At 39.0% G+C, this 15383-nt stretch overlaps 1 protein-coding gene across 1 annotated transcript in view; it reads left to right on the forward strand.

Moving 5' to 3' along the window:
- Positions 1-15383, forward strand: part of ascc3 (activating signal cointegrator 1 complex subunit 3) — a 343029-nt gene that overhangs the window by 23189 nt on the left and 304457 nt on the right. The window contains 6 exon segments of the mRNA XM_052024551.1: positions 2664-2865; positions 3444-3579; positions 4396-4521; positions 14696-14711; positions 14714-14749; positions 14752-14894. Coding sequence (XP_051880511.1) covers positions 2664-2865; positions 3444-3579; positions 4396-4521; positions 14696-14711; positions 14714-14749; positions 14752-14894 — 659 coding nt within the window.

Here is a 15383-nt window from a genome sequence, read left to right on the forward strand (position 1 = left end):
CTCATCCTTTCTGTACCCCTCATGATTTAATACACCTCTTTAAGGTCACCTCTCAATCTCCTACATTCCAAAGAATAAAGTCCTAGCTTGCCCAACCTCTCCTTATAACTCAGGCCCTCGAGTCCTGGTAGCATCCTCATAGACCTTCTCTGCATTCTTTCTAATTTAATAATGTCATTCCTATAACAGGGCGACCAAAACTGTACACAATACTCCAAGTCTCACCAACGTCTTGGACAACTAAACAAAACGTCCCTGCTTCTATACTCAGTGCCCTGACTGATGAAGGCCAGTGTGCCAGATGTCTTCTTCACCACCCTGTCTACTTGTGATGCCGTTTTCAGTGAACTATGTATTTGTACTCTTAGGTCCCTCTGTTCCACAACACTCCTTGGGGTCCGACCATTCACTGTATAAGCCCTACCCTCATTTGGCTTTTCAAAATACAGCGCTTCACACTTATCTAAAATGAAAGTCATTTGCTAATCCTTGGCCCACTCACCTAGCTAATCAAGATCCCCCTGTAATTTTTTGATAACCTTCATTTCTACGATACCACCTATTTTAGTATCATCTGCAAACTTGCTAATCATGCCTTTTACCTATCCAAATTGTTTACATAAGTAATGAACAACAAAGGCTCCAGCACCGATCCTTGTGGCACACCACTAGTCACAGGCCTCCTGTTCGAGAAACAACTTTCGAATGTAACTTTCTGCTTTCTACCATCGAGCCAATTACGAATTCAGTTAGCTTTCACTGCCTGGATCCCATGCCATCTTACCTTCCAGACCAGGCTGCCATACGGGACCTTGTCAAAGGCCATGCTAAAATCTATATAGACAATGTCCACTGCTCAAGAACTCAAGAGATTTGTCAGACACAGTTTCCCACACACAAAGCTGTGCTGACTATCCAAATGTTGATCGATCCTGTCCCTCAGAAACCCCTCCAGTAACTTACCCACCACTGATGTTGGACTCGCCAGCCTGTTGTTCCCTGGCTTGTCTTAGCTGCTCTTCCTTAATAATAGTTGAACATTATCTACTGTCCAGTTTTCTGGATCTTCACCTGTGCCTAAAGATGAAGCAACTATCTCTGTAAGGGCCTCCGCAATTTCTTCTCGAGCTTCCCACAAGGTCCGAGGATGTACTTGGGCCCAAGGGATTTATCCACCTTTAATGCACTTTAAGTCTGCCAATACCTCCTCCCTGGTAATTCCTATGTGGTCCAATACATCATCATTCCTCATTTCTTTTGTGTCTGTCATTTTCTCCACAGTAAAAACTGTTGAGAAATATTCATTAAAAAATCTTGCCCATCTCCACATGGACAGCCATGCTAATCTTTAAGGGGCCCTATTCTCTCCCTAGCCACCCTTTTAGTATACTCATAGGCTTCTCCGTGGATTGTCACCTTGTTGTGGTGGAGAAGCTTGTATGGTCCTGAGATCCCGAGAGCGATGCTGTCTGGAGCTATGCTCCTGGTGGGGTCACCCATGGCGGTAAGGTCGATGGTGAGGTCCCTGACAAAGAACAATCCAACCAAGACCTCAGTGGTGGAACAGGCTGATGAAGTTACTTCGAACTCAACGGCTGTGAAGGCAGATGAAGGTTGCAACAAATCCATCAGCTCCAATCGTCGTGGTTTCCATGCCATTGGAATCAGTTGGTTGATTTGTGAAGTATCGTGAGCTTTTTGTAGTGCAACATCAAGTGCACGTTAAACAAACACGCACAGGCATCTTCGCTCTGTGGGCTAAGAGAGGCAGCAACAACCAAAGCCTGATCTGCCATCTGGAACTACCTGTCCTGAATGCGGAAGAACTTTCAGAGCCCAGATTGGACTCATAAGCCACTTGCGAGCCCATAAATAGATCAACGGAACAAAGACCATCATCCTTGACCTCGAGGGATAGCCACAATGACGACCTATAAATCTCTTGGAATTTTCCTTGCCCCTGCCTGCTAGATCCGTGTCATACTCTATTTTTGCCCTCCTGATTTCCCTCTCAAAAACTCATCTCATTGGCCCATTATGTTGCATAATCACTTTTACTTCATTTACCTATCTAATGTAATTTTCAATTTGTTATACTAAGTCTGAATGTGAATTCCACAGCAAAACTCTTCTATTTTAATCAGCAGCATTCCAATGAAATCAAAGACCTAATATTGCACATTTGTTTTTATATTTGTATATTTTTGTAGTAAATTGTACCTTTTCCACCATCTCAATTGCCTTGCTTTAGTCTGAAACATGCATCATTCCTTATTATCTGCCTGAATCTGTACTTGATGATGTAAATGATTATGCAAATAAGATCAAGTTGAAAAATAGGTAGGATAAACTAATACTTTAAGTGCTTTTCAAATTAGCTTCATGGTGCATGGTGTCTCTGTAGACTTGGTATATGGGGAACTAACAAATACAGAGAAGTTGCTGAGTCTGCAATTCCCAAGTTTCTCAGTGTTGCTACCTAAGATATGTTTTAAACCGTACCTTTACCTTCAGTCACCAAGTCTTTTCCACCTATCCTAATATCTCCTTGTGTTGCTTGGTATTTTTTTATGATTCTGTGACACAACTTGAGATATTTTACTAGATTAGAAGTGCTTAGTAAATGCAGGTAGTCATTAAATTAAGCTCATTTAATTTTACAGATCCTTTAAAGAAAGGTTTTGTTGGAAATTCACAACCCATATATGGCTGTCAAGTCACTGTCCATTCTGAACAAGAAAAGCAATTATTGAAACAATGTCGTAAAGAAGAAAAACGACAAGCTAAAAGAGAAAAAAAAGATGAAGGGGAATTTTCAGGTGATGGACCTCAATGCTTTGATCCAAAGGAATTGCGAATACAAAGGTAAAACAACAGATTTCAAAATTATTGGTTTCCAACACTTTAGTTGAGCTAATTTTTTTTTAAATGTTAAAAACAATTTTGCTTTCATTGACCGAAAACACCAGCCAATTAATCAATTTAGAAAAAAATTGCAATGACCTATGCCTAAGGGTTCAGCAGCAAATGAGAGATTGACAATAGAGTAGAAGGATGGACTGTGTCAATGGGTTTTGGATTGGTAATCAAAAAGCATTTATTAAAACTACACTTGCTTATTTAAATATAGAAACATCATAATAGATTCCCAAAAAATGAGATTGCAAGCCTAAACTTAAATTTTGCCATTTGTTTCGTAAACCGTTCTCTGTCATGAAGCAGAAATGTTTCATTTGTTATGCAAATCAGAATATAAGCCTGAATGCTCAGTTTTGCAAGAAGTAAAGTGCCCAATCAATAAATTACCTCCTATAAAATGAGCTGCAGATCACTTTTTGATTGAGTCTTCAAAATTGAGAATAAACAGAGAATATTCTTGTCGTTAAAGAAATACTTATGGGTGTGATTTTTAGCGTTATAATATTTTTGTGTGTCCTTTATAGGGAGAATGCTCTACAGAATGCACGATTGGCACCAATTCTTACAAGGCAATATAATCATGAACGAATTCATTATCCACATGTTTATGATTCATATGGTGAAGCAACACAGTCCTCAGCATTTATTGCTGGTGCCAAGGTATGATTTTGATGTTTTGGGTCATTAAACTACATTTACTTTGGTTCTTAGGATGTAAATACTTCCATAATCTGCATCGTTAATGTGCTTATATGTTTCATTCTGTGAATAGTTTACTAACTGTAATTACATTTCTTTATTTTGTCTTTCCAAATACCAAGAACAGAAGAAATAGGAGGGGGAGTAGGTCAAATAGCCTCTTCAGTCTGCTCTGCCATTCAATAAGATCATGAATGATCTGATCTCTCAGCCTCAACTCCTGTCTAATTTCCCAGTTGTCCAAGAATCTTTCCACCTTGGCCTTGAATACATTCATTGGTTCTAATCTACAACTTTCTGTGGTGAATAGTGCCTAAAATTCATCACCCTCTGAGAAAAGAAGTTGTTCCCCATGATATCTTAAATGGGCTGCCCCTTTTTCTGAAATGTTAGAAGGCCAAGTTCCAAGCCATTGTTGACTCATTCACTGAAATGTACATGACAATGAATCTTGCATTTCTGCAAAACAAAGGTTCTCTACTAAACCTATCTCCTGCTGCACAATACTGCCCCTGACAATTAAAGGTACATGATAATACCCTGGAAAACATGGATTAATTCTCATATCTTGGGAACCACCTCTCAATGAAGGAAAATATTGATGAAAAAATACACCATTGCCTTTAATGTGCCAGTGCAGCCTTTGTCCAGCTGAGGAAAAAGGTGTGTTTTAAGGTTGAGAACTCAAACTCAGCACACATCTCTGGGGAACTGCATTTATGAATACATTTTAAGTTATGCATATGATAATATGCTATGTGCTTTAATATTTTACAGATGTTTCTTCCAGAAGGTATTGAGCGTGAGAATAACAAAGTCTATGAACAAGTGGTTATTCCTGCAACTCAGCCCATGCCAATTGGTATTGAGGAGAAGCCAGTTGAAATCAAGAATTTGGATGAGGTGATAATTACATTATATATTTCACACAATGTACTTGATATTTACAAAATCAACGTTACTTTGAACTTGTTGAAACCACAGTAGCATATTGCTTCAAGTGGACATTTTGCTCTGCGTTCTATGGAGTATCTAGACTGGCACTAGTTCTTTCCTTAACCATTAACTTTGTTGGAGGAGAATAAATAACTTTAGCTCCTTCAATGGAATTAATCACTTTTATTCCAGCCATTAGGCTGATTAAGAAATAAGAATGTTCTGGAAATATTGAGCAGGTCTGGTGGCATCTGTGAGGAGAGGAAATGAATGGTTCAGGTCAGTGACCTTTCGTTAGAAGTGGGATAAGTTAGAAATGAACAAAGTTGCAGGAAAAAGTTGAGCAGAGTGGAGAGAACAAAATGGGGAAGTCTAGGTTGAGACCACAAGAGATTGAATGATACAAGGTGTGGTGGTGCCAGGTGAAAGCAAGTGTTAAAATTGTGTCTGGAGGAAGTGTAGATAGGAGGAGACAAATAAAATACTATATATCAGAAACTAGAGGAAAAAATAACACTGAATGCTGAAAATGTGAAAATATATTTTTCATTCCTTCATTATGGCGGGGTCAAACCTTTGGAACCCTTTGTTTAACAACACTTCAGAAATCCCTCCTTCACTGGACTGTTGGGCTCCATTAATATGGATCACTACTTTCTCAAGGGATGAGCAATACACTTATGTCTTGCCAGCAACACCCACATTTTGTGAATGAATTAAAAAAAAACTTTTTTGTTGCTCAGCCAATTTCTCAATTGAATTAATTTGTGTTCCTCGAACATCTGGAACTCACTGGCATTCTCTCCCCATTAGATAATAAACCATTTTGATTGTTCTTACCAAAGTACTTAACCTCACACTTAACCACATTAAACTCTATTTGCCAGGTTTTCACAGTTACTCAATCTGTCTATATCCTATTGAAGAATCACAATGTCCTCATCACAACACAACACAAAATGTTGGAGGAACTCAGCAGTCAGGCAGCATCTATGGAGGGAAATAAACAGTTAACATTTTGGGTTGAGGCCCAGCATTTTGTGCATGTTGCTCCAGATTCCAGCATCTGCAGAATCTCTCGTGTTCTCATCACAACATGCCCTTCCACCTATTTTCGTATTAAATATGATGGCCTTGTCCTCTGTCTAAGCCTTAAAATTTTACCCTGCACCCGCAAATCATAAATGCACATGGAAAAAGTAGTGGTCTTTGTCCTGTTCCCCAGAGAACAGTATTTATCAATTATGTATAAATTATCAGCTTGGTTGCTAATCATCTCTGTTTCTTTTCTCACTGCCCCTTATTATTCACATCCCCATAGATGACATTTATTTTTCCCTTTATATTAATTGCCACCCAATTTTCATATTCTCCCTTTGCCGCTCTTACCTCCCTTCAGATTATTATATTGAACTTACCTTTTACCAGAGCTATTCATTCAGCTTTTGTCATGTACCTTTTTTTTGTTTTCATCATATTCTGCCTCTCCTTTTTTTGTCTTGGGATCTCTGGCTTTGCTTCCCCGGCCTTCTTCCTTGTGAAATGTACCTAGCCTGTACTTGAAACATCCCTTTTACAATAGTCTCCCATGGTTCCACCACAGTTTCACCTGTCAATTATTCATTATACTATATTTAGGCAAGATCCACTCTTATATCATTGAACTTAATCCTTCCCCAATTAATAAATTCTACTTTTTTCTCCATTAACAATTGAAACCTTATTATATGACAATCATTGTTAGCCAATATCTGGCAACGAAATGTACTTCACTTGCCCCACTTCATTCTGCAGAACCAGATCCAGCAATACAGCCTTCTTCAACAGGCCAAAAACAATGGAATCTTTCCAAACACATTTTGGAAATTCCTCTCCATTTAAAGTATCCTAATAAATACTTGCACACTTAAATTTCCCTCAGTATTTCGGCATCACCATAATTTCCTCGCAAATTTGTTCTTCTGTCTGGTTCTCAATATTTCCTGGCCTGTAGAATGCTCCCAGTAGCATGATAATGTCCTTCTTTCTTCCAGTCCACAAGGATATCCTCTTTCTCTAGCACTGTGATAACTTCCCTAATCAGTACTGCCACCTTGCACTTATTTTTCACCCCAATCATTTTTGAGCACCCTTAATCTAGGAATATAATGCCCTGACCTAAGCTTTTATTGAACTCTTTCAGTAACTACCACTACAAACTATTTTCATGTGGCGACCTATGCCTGCACTCACCTATTTTGTGAGTTTAGACAAGTGTATTCTAAATCTGTCAATGTCTTTAATCACAGTCTCTCTTGGTCTGTCCTCACCCAAAACTGTACTATTTCCTGAGTGTTATCCATCCAACCAAAGGCTCTTATGAAGGTATAAGGCATGTGTTGCTGTGACAGATCGAGAAGTTACATTAAGGAGTGTGACTGTGGTCATCTATGGCTAGCATTTAAAGGAATGATGCATGATTTGCAACAAATATACATAACTTTCAGACACAAAAATGCAACAGAAAAAGTGGTCTAATTATAGATTACAGGAGAAATCAAAGATGGTATTAGATCTGAAGAAAAGGTTAGAAAAATGTTCAGAAATAAACACTAAGACATGAGATTAGGAGCTTTTTAGAATTCGGCAAACAATGACCAAGGAATTGATTTGAAAAAAACAATAAAAGAGAATATGTGAGTAAACTTGTGAGACAAGGAAAATAGACTAAGTGGTTTTATAGGTAAGTCAAAGGAACAGGTTAACAAGGTTTACAAATATGCATCCATTATAGACAGGAGAATTTATAAAGGGAAGTAAGCAAATAGCAGAGAAACTAAACAATTCAGGGTTGAAAACACATTAAAAAAAAAATTCTCAAAATAATGGAGAATCAAGTGTCCAGTACAGATGAGGAGAGAAAAGAAGTAATTACCAGCAAAGAAATATGACTAGAATAAACCTGATAATAGAGTAGGAATAAACAGGTGATCCTCCCATTGGCAGTCTGTGAGTACTGGGGAAGCATAGGGATTGGTGCTTGGGTCCAACTATTCACAGTCAATGGTGATGATTTGGTGAAGGGAATCAAATATAATATTTCCACGTTACTGCTGATGTGAAACAAAGTGGCAATATGAATAGTGACATAGATTCAGAAAGGCTTCAGGATAGTATAGACAAGCTAAATGAGTGGGCAACAATATGTCAGATGAAATACAATGTGCATAGGTATGAGGTTATCCACTTCAACAGAAAAAAAATGTTGAATATTTTTTAAATGGCGAGTGGGTTGAAAACATGGATGAACAAAGGGATCTGGGTGTCCTTTTACACAAGTCACTGAAAACTAACATGCAGGTGGAGCAGACAAAAAGTTGGGCTTTATTGCAAGAGGATTAGAGTACAAGAGTAAAGATGTCTTGCTACAATTATGTCGGGCCTTGGTGAAACCACATCTGGAATACTGTGTATAATTTCGGTCTCCTTGCCTGAAAGAGGATAATATTGTTGTAGAAGGAGGGCAGTTAAGATTGATCAGACTGGTTCCTTGGATGGTGAGTATGTCATATGCGGAGAACTTGAGTGGACTAGACCTGAATAATTTAGAGTTTAGAGAAATGGGAGATGACAAAATTAAAACACACCCAATTCTTAGGCTCGACAGGGTAGATACAAAGAGGGTGTTTTCCTGGCTCAAGATAAAGGACAGGCCTTTTGACTGAGGAGAAATTACTTTGGTAGTAAATCCTTGAAATTCCTTACATGAAGTATTGTGGATATTTGGGATTATGTTTAAAATGGAGATTGATAGATCTCTGGATCTTGAAGGAATCAAAGGATAGGTGTGTAGGGCAAGAAAATGGTGTTTCAGGTAGTGGATCAGTCATGATACAGTTAAATAGTGGGTCCTGCTTGAGGGACCGAATGGCTCACACCTGCACCTCATGTTCATTTAGGCCGTGTTAAAAATTATATTTAACTGTTGAGGAGTATTTGAGATTCTTATGTTTGCTATACCTCGTGAGACATCGAAAGCTGAATTCTGGGGTTATTTATGACAATTTTTGGCAATATTTTCTTTTCAGTTTACTGCCATGATTGTATGACTCCATGGGATTGGAGTATTCATATTCCAAGTAAAACAAAAGTACAGAATTCAAAAGGATTTCATTTTAATCTCAGAAAATGCCTTCAAGTATCGGTGAAACTTAAATATTGCTTTGCGATTTTGCTTACTGATTTACTCTTCTAAACCACTTGAAACAGTTCCTAATGTAATTATACATTGCATGTTGTGGGTAGTAGAGTGACATTTTTAAAAAAATATCTGTTAGTGTGGCAGCCCGCACACGCGGGACTCGAACCACCATTGGGAGCCGCGGGCAGACACGCGGTAATGTGTTTGGAACTACCCACTTGGTGCGGACCCTCCGGGGACAGTCAGACATCACGTCCGCCCTGCAGGTTGCAGGGGCCCATGGGATGGGAGATTTAAGCGCGCGATTTTGTATGAGTAAAGGGTTTTTTGAGTTCAGCACTCTCTGCCTGCGTGTGTTCCTTCAGTAGCGTGTTGTGTGTGGCTACATTGGTCACCCCGATGTTCCAGATGGCATCTGGAGCCGGCGACTCAGGGACCAGCCGTGAGTTCGAGCAACCCGCAAAGCGCGGTCTCTCTGAAGCTCCTGACTTTCTGGGCCACTCAGCCCCATGTTTGGTTTGAGCAGGCTGAGGCCCAGTTCAATATCAGAGACTTTTACAGTGGACCGCCTCAAACCGGTGCACTTAGACGTTGAGCAACCAGTGAGGGTACCCGCACCGTGCCGGCAAGGCCGGCCACCCAGGCAAGCCACACAGACTGGGGGCTCCACTCCCCCAATGGATGTTTCTGGGGGGGTGGTGTGGCGGCCCGCACATGCGGGACTCGAACTGCCATCGGGAGCCACGGGCAGACACGCAGTAGCACGTTTGGAACTACCCACTCGGGGCGGACCCTCCGGGGACAGTCGGACATCACGTCTGCCCTGCAGGTCGCAGGGGCCCATGGGATGGGAGACTTAAGCGCGCGATTTTGAATGAGTAAAGGGCTTTTTGAGTTCAGCAATGCCTCTGTGTGTTCCTTTAGTAGCGCATTGCATGCGGCTACACGAGAAACAACCACAGTGACCTGTTAATGAGGAAGAAAATTTCACGTTGGATAGACAATACTTTGGTTCTGAAAGTTAGAAAGGACTGCTGTGCCCCCTCTTAGTAGATTGTTCTACCCTTATTTAATAGCACATTTTTGTGACTTATACTGCATTTTGAGGTAATCTTGATTGTAAAGAGAGAGAATTATTCAGACAGAAATGTATGTGTCAGTCTTTTAACAGCCAAGAAAGGTTTCTCCTCTTCTTCATTCATTGTTGGATCAGAAGTTTCAGCTAGTAATTTTGTTTAATCAGGCAGGCCATTTGAAACTAAGAAGTGAGCTGGAGGTCAGAGGCACGGGGTATAAAAATGGAAATGATGTTAGAGGAAAGAATTCTAATAAAACACAAAATGTTTTAGATGGTAGAAAATCAATACAATGCAGTGTTGATGTGAATACATCTTTAAACAGTGGTGGATCGCCACAGCTACTTTGTAGTTTTTCCTTTGGAGAATTGAATTCTTCTGAAGAAGTGAAGCTATCAGCATCATCACATTTGCAAGCTAGACTGATCTCTGTGAGTTCGTACAATATTATGTGCACCATGTAATGTTAAACTTCTGTCACTTTGCACTACGGAGAGACAAAGGTTGATGAGATTCAAAGGCAGCAAAATTTACTTTTGGCTCAAACTTTTCCATTTCTACTTTACAAATGTTTTTAACAGAATGTTTGAGAAATCATGTCGTTCAGACTGAACTATTAGCTTAATTAGTGCTTTAAAGGAGCCGCTTAGTGCAATGCTTTCTCAGTTTATTGCCTTATTCATAGCTACTGTGGCTATTAACTAAATTTTTAAAGATTAATTTAGAATAAGTTATGAACTTCATATTTGATTAAAAATATATATATTATGTTCTATTCATATTTTCATTTGCTATTTTAGTACCACTTTTAACTTGTTTTTATTCCTTTGTTTTTAGAAATATAAATTTAATTGGATTTTGGGCAAATTACCAATATTTAGTTTTCACAGCATCGTAGAAATGTACAGCATAGAAAAGGGCCTGTTTGACCCTATGCCGATTGTGATGCCTATCTACAGTAATCCATTTGCCTGCATTTGGCCTGTACCTTCCTTTCCCATCCAAGTACCTGTCTGAATGCCTTTTAAATGTTGTAATAGTAACTGCTTCCACTACTCCTCTGGCAGTTCATTAAAATAATCACCATCCTCTTTGTGAAAAAAGCATAACCCTCAGATCTCCTTTAAATTCTCCCCTCTCACCTTAAACCTGCACCCTCTAGTTTTAGACTCTTCTTTCCTGGGAAAAAGATTCTGACTATCCTATCTTTGCCCCTCATAATTTTGTAAATCTCTATAAGGTCACCCCTCAGCTTCTCTGTTGTGTTTCTCTGTACACTTATCTTTTTCTCCATGTGGTTCCACACTGAAAATCTGTTGCCTTTGCCATTTCTCCTTCCTATTTCTGAACACCTCCTTAAAACCTATTCTTGTTGGTGGTTTCAGCTGGCTATGCTAACTCAGTTCATAGCCAAACTGTTCTGCTTTTTGATAATCGTTTTAATATTTCTTAACATTCAAGAGAGAATTTGTTTAGTCTACAAGTCTTGTTAATGGAAATTAATAATCAATTGCATAGTTTGTTGAGTTCCTTTTAGAATAGAAGATATTTTGGTCACCCCCAAATTTATGTTCTGATGTCCCATTTGTAATCATGCTAGTTAGTTTACTAAGTGCCATTAAGGCTAATAGGTAGAGTTGTAGATGCAACTTGATTTATCTCAATATAGCTCCCTCAAAATGGCAATGCAGATGGATAGGGTGGTAAAGAAGGCATATGGTATACTTGACTTCATTGGTTGGGGTATTGATTATAAAAGTTGGGAAGTCATGTTGCAGCTGTATAAAACTTTAGTTAGGTCACATTTGGAGTATTGTGTGCACTTCTGGTTGCCACATTATATCAAGGATGTGGAGGCTTTGGTGAGGGTACAGAAGAGGTTCACCAGGATGTTGCTGGGATTGGAGTGTATTAGCTATAAGGAGAGGTTGAACAAACTTGGATTGTTTTCTCTGGAGCATTGAAGGCTGAGGGGCAACCTGATAGAAGTATATAAAATTATAAGAGGCATAGGTAGGGTAGATAGAGTCTTTTTCCCCGGGGTAGAAATGTCAAATACTAGAGGGCATAGGTTTAAGGTCAGAGGGGGAAAGTTCAAAGGAGATTTGAGGCAAGTTTTTTTTAAACAGAGAGTGGTAGGTGCCTGGAATGTGCTGCCAGAGGAGGTGGTAGAAGCAGATATAACAACTTTTTAGAAGTATTTGGACCTGAACTGACAGGGAATAGAGGGATATGGACCATGTGCAGGTAAATGGGATTAGTTTAGATTGGCATTGTGGTCGGTGCAGAACATAGAACAGTACAGCACAGATCAGACCCTTCGGCCCACAATGTTGTGCTGACATAACTAATCCCTCCTACCCACAGAATGCCCATATCCCTCCATTTTCCTCTCATTCATGTGCCCATCCAACCTCCTCTTAAAAGCCCCCAATGAATTTGCCTCCACCACCCTATCAGGCAATGCATTCCAGGCATCCACCACTCTCTGAGTAAAAAATGTACCCCTCATGTCTGTTCTGAACATATCTCCTCTCACCTTAAGTGCATGCCCTCTGGTATTGGACCGCTCAATAATGGGAAAAAGATATTGCTCGTCCACCCTATCTATGCCCCTGATGATTTTATACACTTCCAACAGATCACCCCTCAGCTTCCACTGCTGAAGTTTAACTACTTTTGATCCTTGTGTTTCTCTTTCTATGTTTATACAGACACTGTTTCCCTAATTTACAAAAAATACTTTGCAGTTATTTATCCCAAACTAGAATATAGTTGAATTTTAACCTCTTTTTAAAGAGTTTATCTTAAAGCAACTGTAAATTTGCGTAATGTCAAGTCGAGTAAGGGCATAATTTTGATACTTCGGATCTATTATAGATCCCATTTAGTCTTCCTTTCTGTGGGAGTTGAGAGAAAATAAAATTGTGTGTGGTTTGTAATGGATGGTCAATTAATCATGGAATACCAAGCCATTGCCTGTGATTTCCACTGTTTCTAACTGGCCAGTGAGTTAGAGCCCCTAACGCTAATCCTCTTTCTGGTCAGTGAATTAACCCTTTGTGGCAACAATGTAAAGTTGGAGTTTGTCCAATCTTGTTCTTTTTCTCTGATGTTCTCTTGTCACCTTCTGCTTGAATGGCCTTTTTACTTTGTCTATTTTTTTGTTGTAAGGTCTCTGTGAGAAGGTAGTCCCTCATACTCATCAGAACCTTGACAAATATTATTTGCTGCCTCTCAATGTCATGTAAAGTTGTTTGGACCCTTCTGCTCATTTGATGGCATCATTTCTTTCTTAGTCTTCTCTTGTCACTTCCACTGTTTTCCTTCGGCATGTCATTTAAGTTGTTGCTAGTTTTTTTTCCAATGTAGGTCTAATGCTGCTAGAAAGGTTTTGGTAGATGTTTGCTGGTAAAAGCTTTTGGGTTCTGATAGGTATTAACTGATTTGGCTCGTTGTTTGGTTTACTTTGGTGAAACTGTCACTGTAGCTTAATGACTTATTTCAATGCACTTCAAACTGGCCTCTTATTTTCGTCTTATTTTCGTCTTATTTTGAGGCTATTTAAAATTCAGTCCTGTGTACTAAAGTCTATCAAGTACCGTTAATTCTCTTGATTGAGTATCACCTCAATGTTTTAAATTCTTATCGTAGTTTGCAAATTCTTCCATCCTTTCATCCTATCTCTATAATCTTCTCCAGTGGTGCAATCTTCTGACATCCCTGTCCTCCTGCAATTCTAAGTTTCCGTTCATCCCCATTAAGATTCCACTGTGGGTGGCCATCCCTCCAAAACCCAGGTCCTGAATTCTGGAATTCTCCCTCTTAAACTTCTTTTCCACTTAATCTCTTGTAAGATACTTCTTTAAAACTACTTTGATCAATCTTTTGGTCGTTCACTATTATCTCCTCGTGTACTTTAGTTTCAAATTTTGTCTGATTATGCTATTTGAAAACACCTTCAGAAATCTCTCTGCATTAAAGGCACCATTTGAATCAAGAACTGCTGGAGTTACTTGGCAGGAATTAAGCTTGGCATTTTCTGGGAAGAGTGCTCCCGTCTCTAAAAGGCACTATCTGCATGTGTTTGTGTAAAATAGATAAGCCAGCAGTATGCTTAGAATCTCTGTTTCAGGCACCAAAAAACATCAGGTTATATCACCATGCATTGGTGGAAGTCCTTAATGCTTTTATGTGTTTTCTGCTGATTTTTCAAAGGGTTAGGGAAGATGCTTACCTCAGATTATTTTTATTATCTATCTAATTTCCCTGGATGTACAGCAAACAAATAAAACACATTTGCACAAAGCATTTTTCTATTTGTGTTTTAAACATATTATGCATAATGGTGGGCCACATTTAGCATTGTTTAATTTGAATTGTCAACTCAACTTTTTCAACAAAAAATCTTGCACTGTTTTAGTTAAACTGTTTCATTTTGTCACTGAGTAATTAACATTTATTTGTATGAATGTAGTTGTGTATCTATCTTATGGCAGTTATATGTCACTGCCACTTATTTTTCAATGGGAACTCCAAAAATAATTTCTATTTTATGTAAACAGATGTATTTCACAATGATCTTCAATTCAATGTATAAATTCCCAACCAACAACCAGGGAATGATGAGCAGAAGCTTCTACTTTTCAACTTTCTAAGCTATGCAGTTAAGAATAATTCTCACTGCCCTGTACAGTTGCAACGAGACTTCTTCATTATTATACTCCATCTCTTTTGCAATAAAGCCACACATTCCATTGGGCTCCTAATTACATGCTTTACTTTTTGTCTCGCATTCAAAGGTATGAATATCCCTCTTAAACAGTGTTCTGTGGTCTGTTAAGCTGCATTTGGTTTATAATAATTTTCATACTTTAACTTTCAGATTGGTCAGATGGCTTTCAAGGGATGAAGCGACTGAACCGTATCCAGTCAATGGTATTGAGACGGCTTACAACACCAATGAGAATATGCTGATCTGTGCCCCCACTGGGGCTGGGAAAACTAACATTGCCATGCTTACTGTTCTGCATGAAATCCGCCAGCATATTCAACAAGGAGTTATCAGGAAGGATGAGTTCAAGGTACAAATTTAATGAAATTTCATCTGGGAAAAAACATTAAAAATATCATTATCCATTGCCAGAATTTCCTTGGAGTTGCAGCCACCACTGCTCCTTCTCCCTCACTGGCAAGGGGAAAGAAAATCTCTCTGGACCTCTCTGGAAGTTCATTGTTTGTGGGCAGTCCAGAATTTCCTGACAGTTGAATTAGGAGATTCAGCAATTACTGGCATTTCATAGGAAAATCAGGGATACTATTTCAAAATTTAATTAGCTATATTAAGATGCTGGTATTTGAGTTTATAAACACAGGCTGCCCACAGGTGATGAATGGGTTCTGTTCTTACAGAAGTCCATAAGTTGATTTTTTTTTCCCATATTGAGAAAATACACAAAAATTACGATACGGTAATCATGCCTGCACAGTATTGTAATGAATAGCATCAAAAGCACAGAAGACTGATCGGAAAGAACACTTTCTAAAAGTGGAGAGAGAGAGAGAGGAAACTA

This window comes from Pristis pectinata, chromosome 10, assembly GCF_009764475.1.
Source record: "Pristis pectinata isolate sPriPec2 chromosome 10, sPriPec2.1.pri, whole genome shotgun sequence".
Lineage (NCBI taxonomy): Eukaryota > Metazoa > Chordata > Chondrichthyes > Rhinopristiformes > Pristidae > Pristis > Pristis pectinata.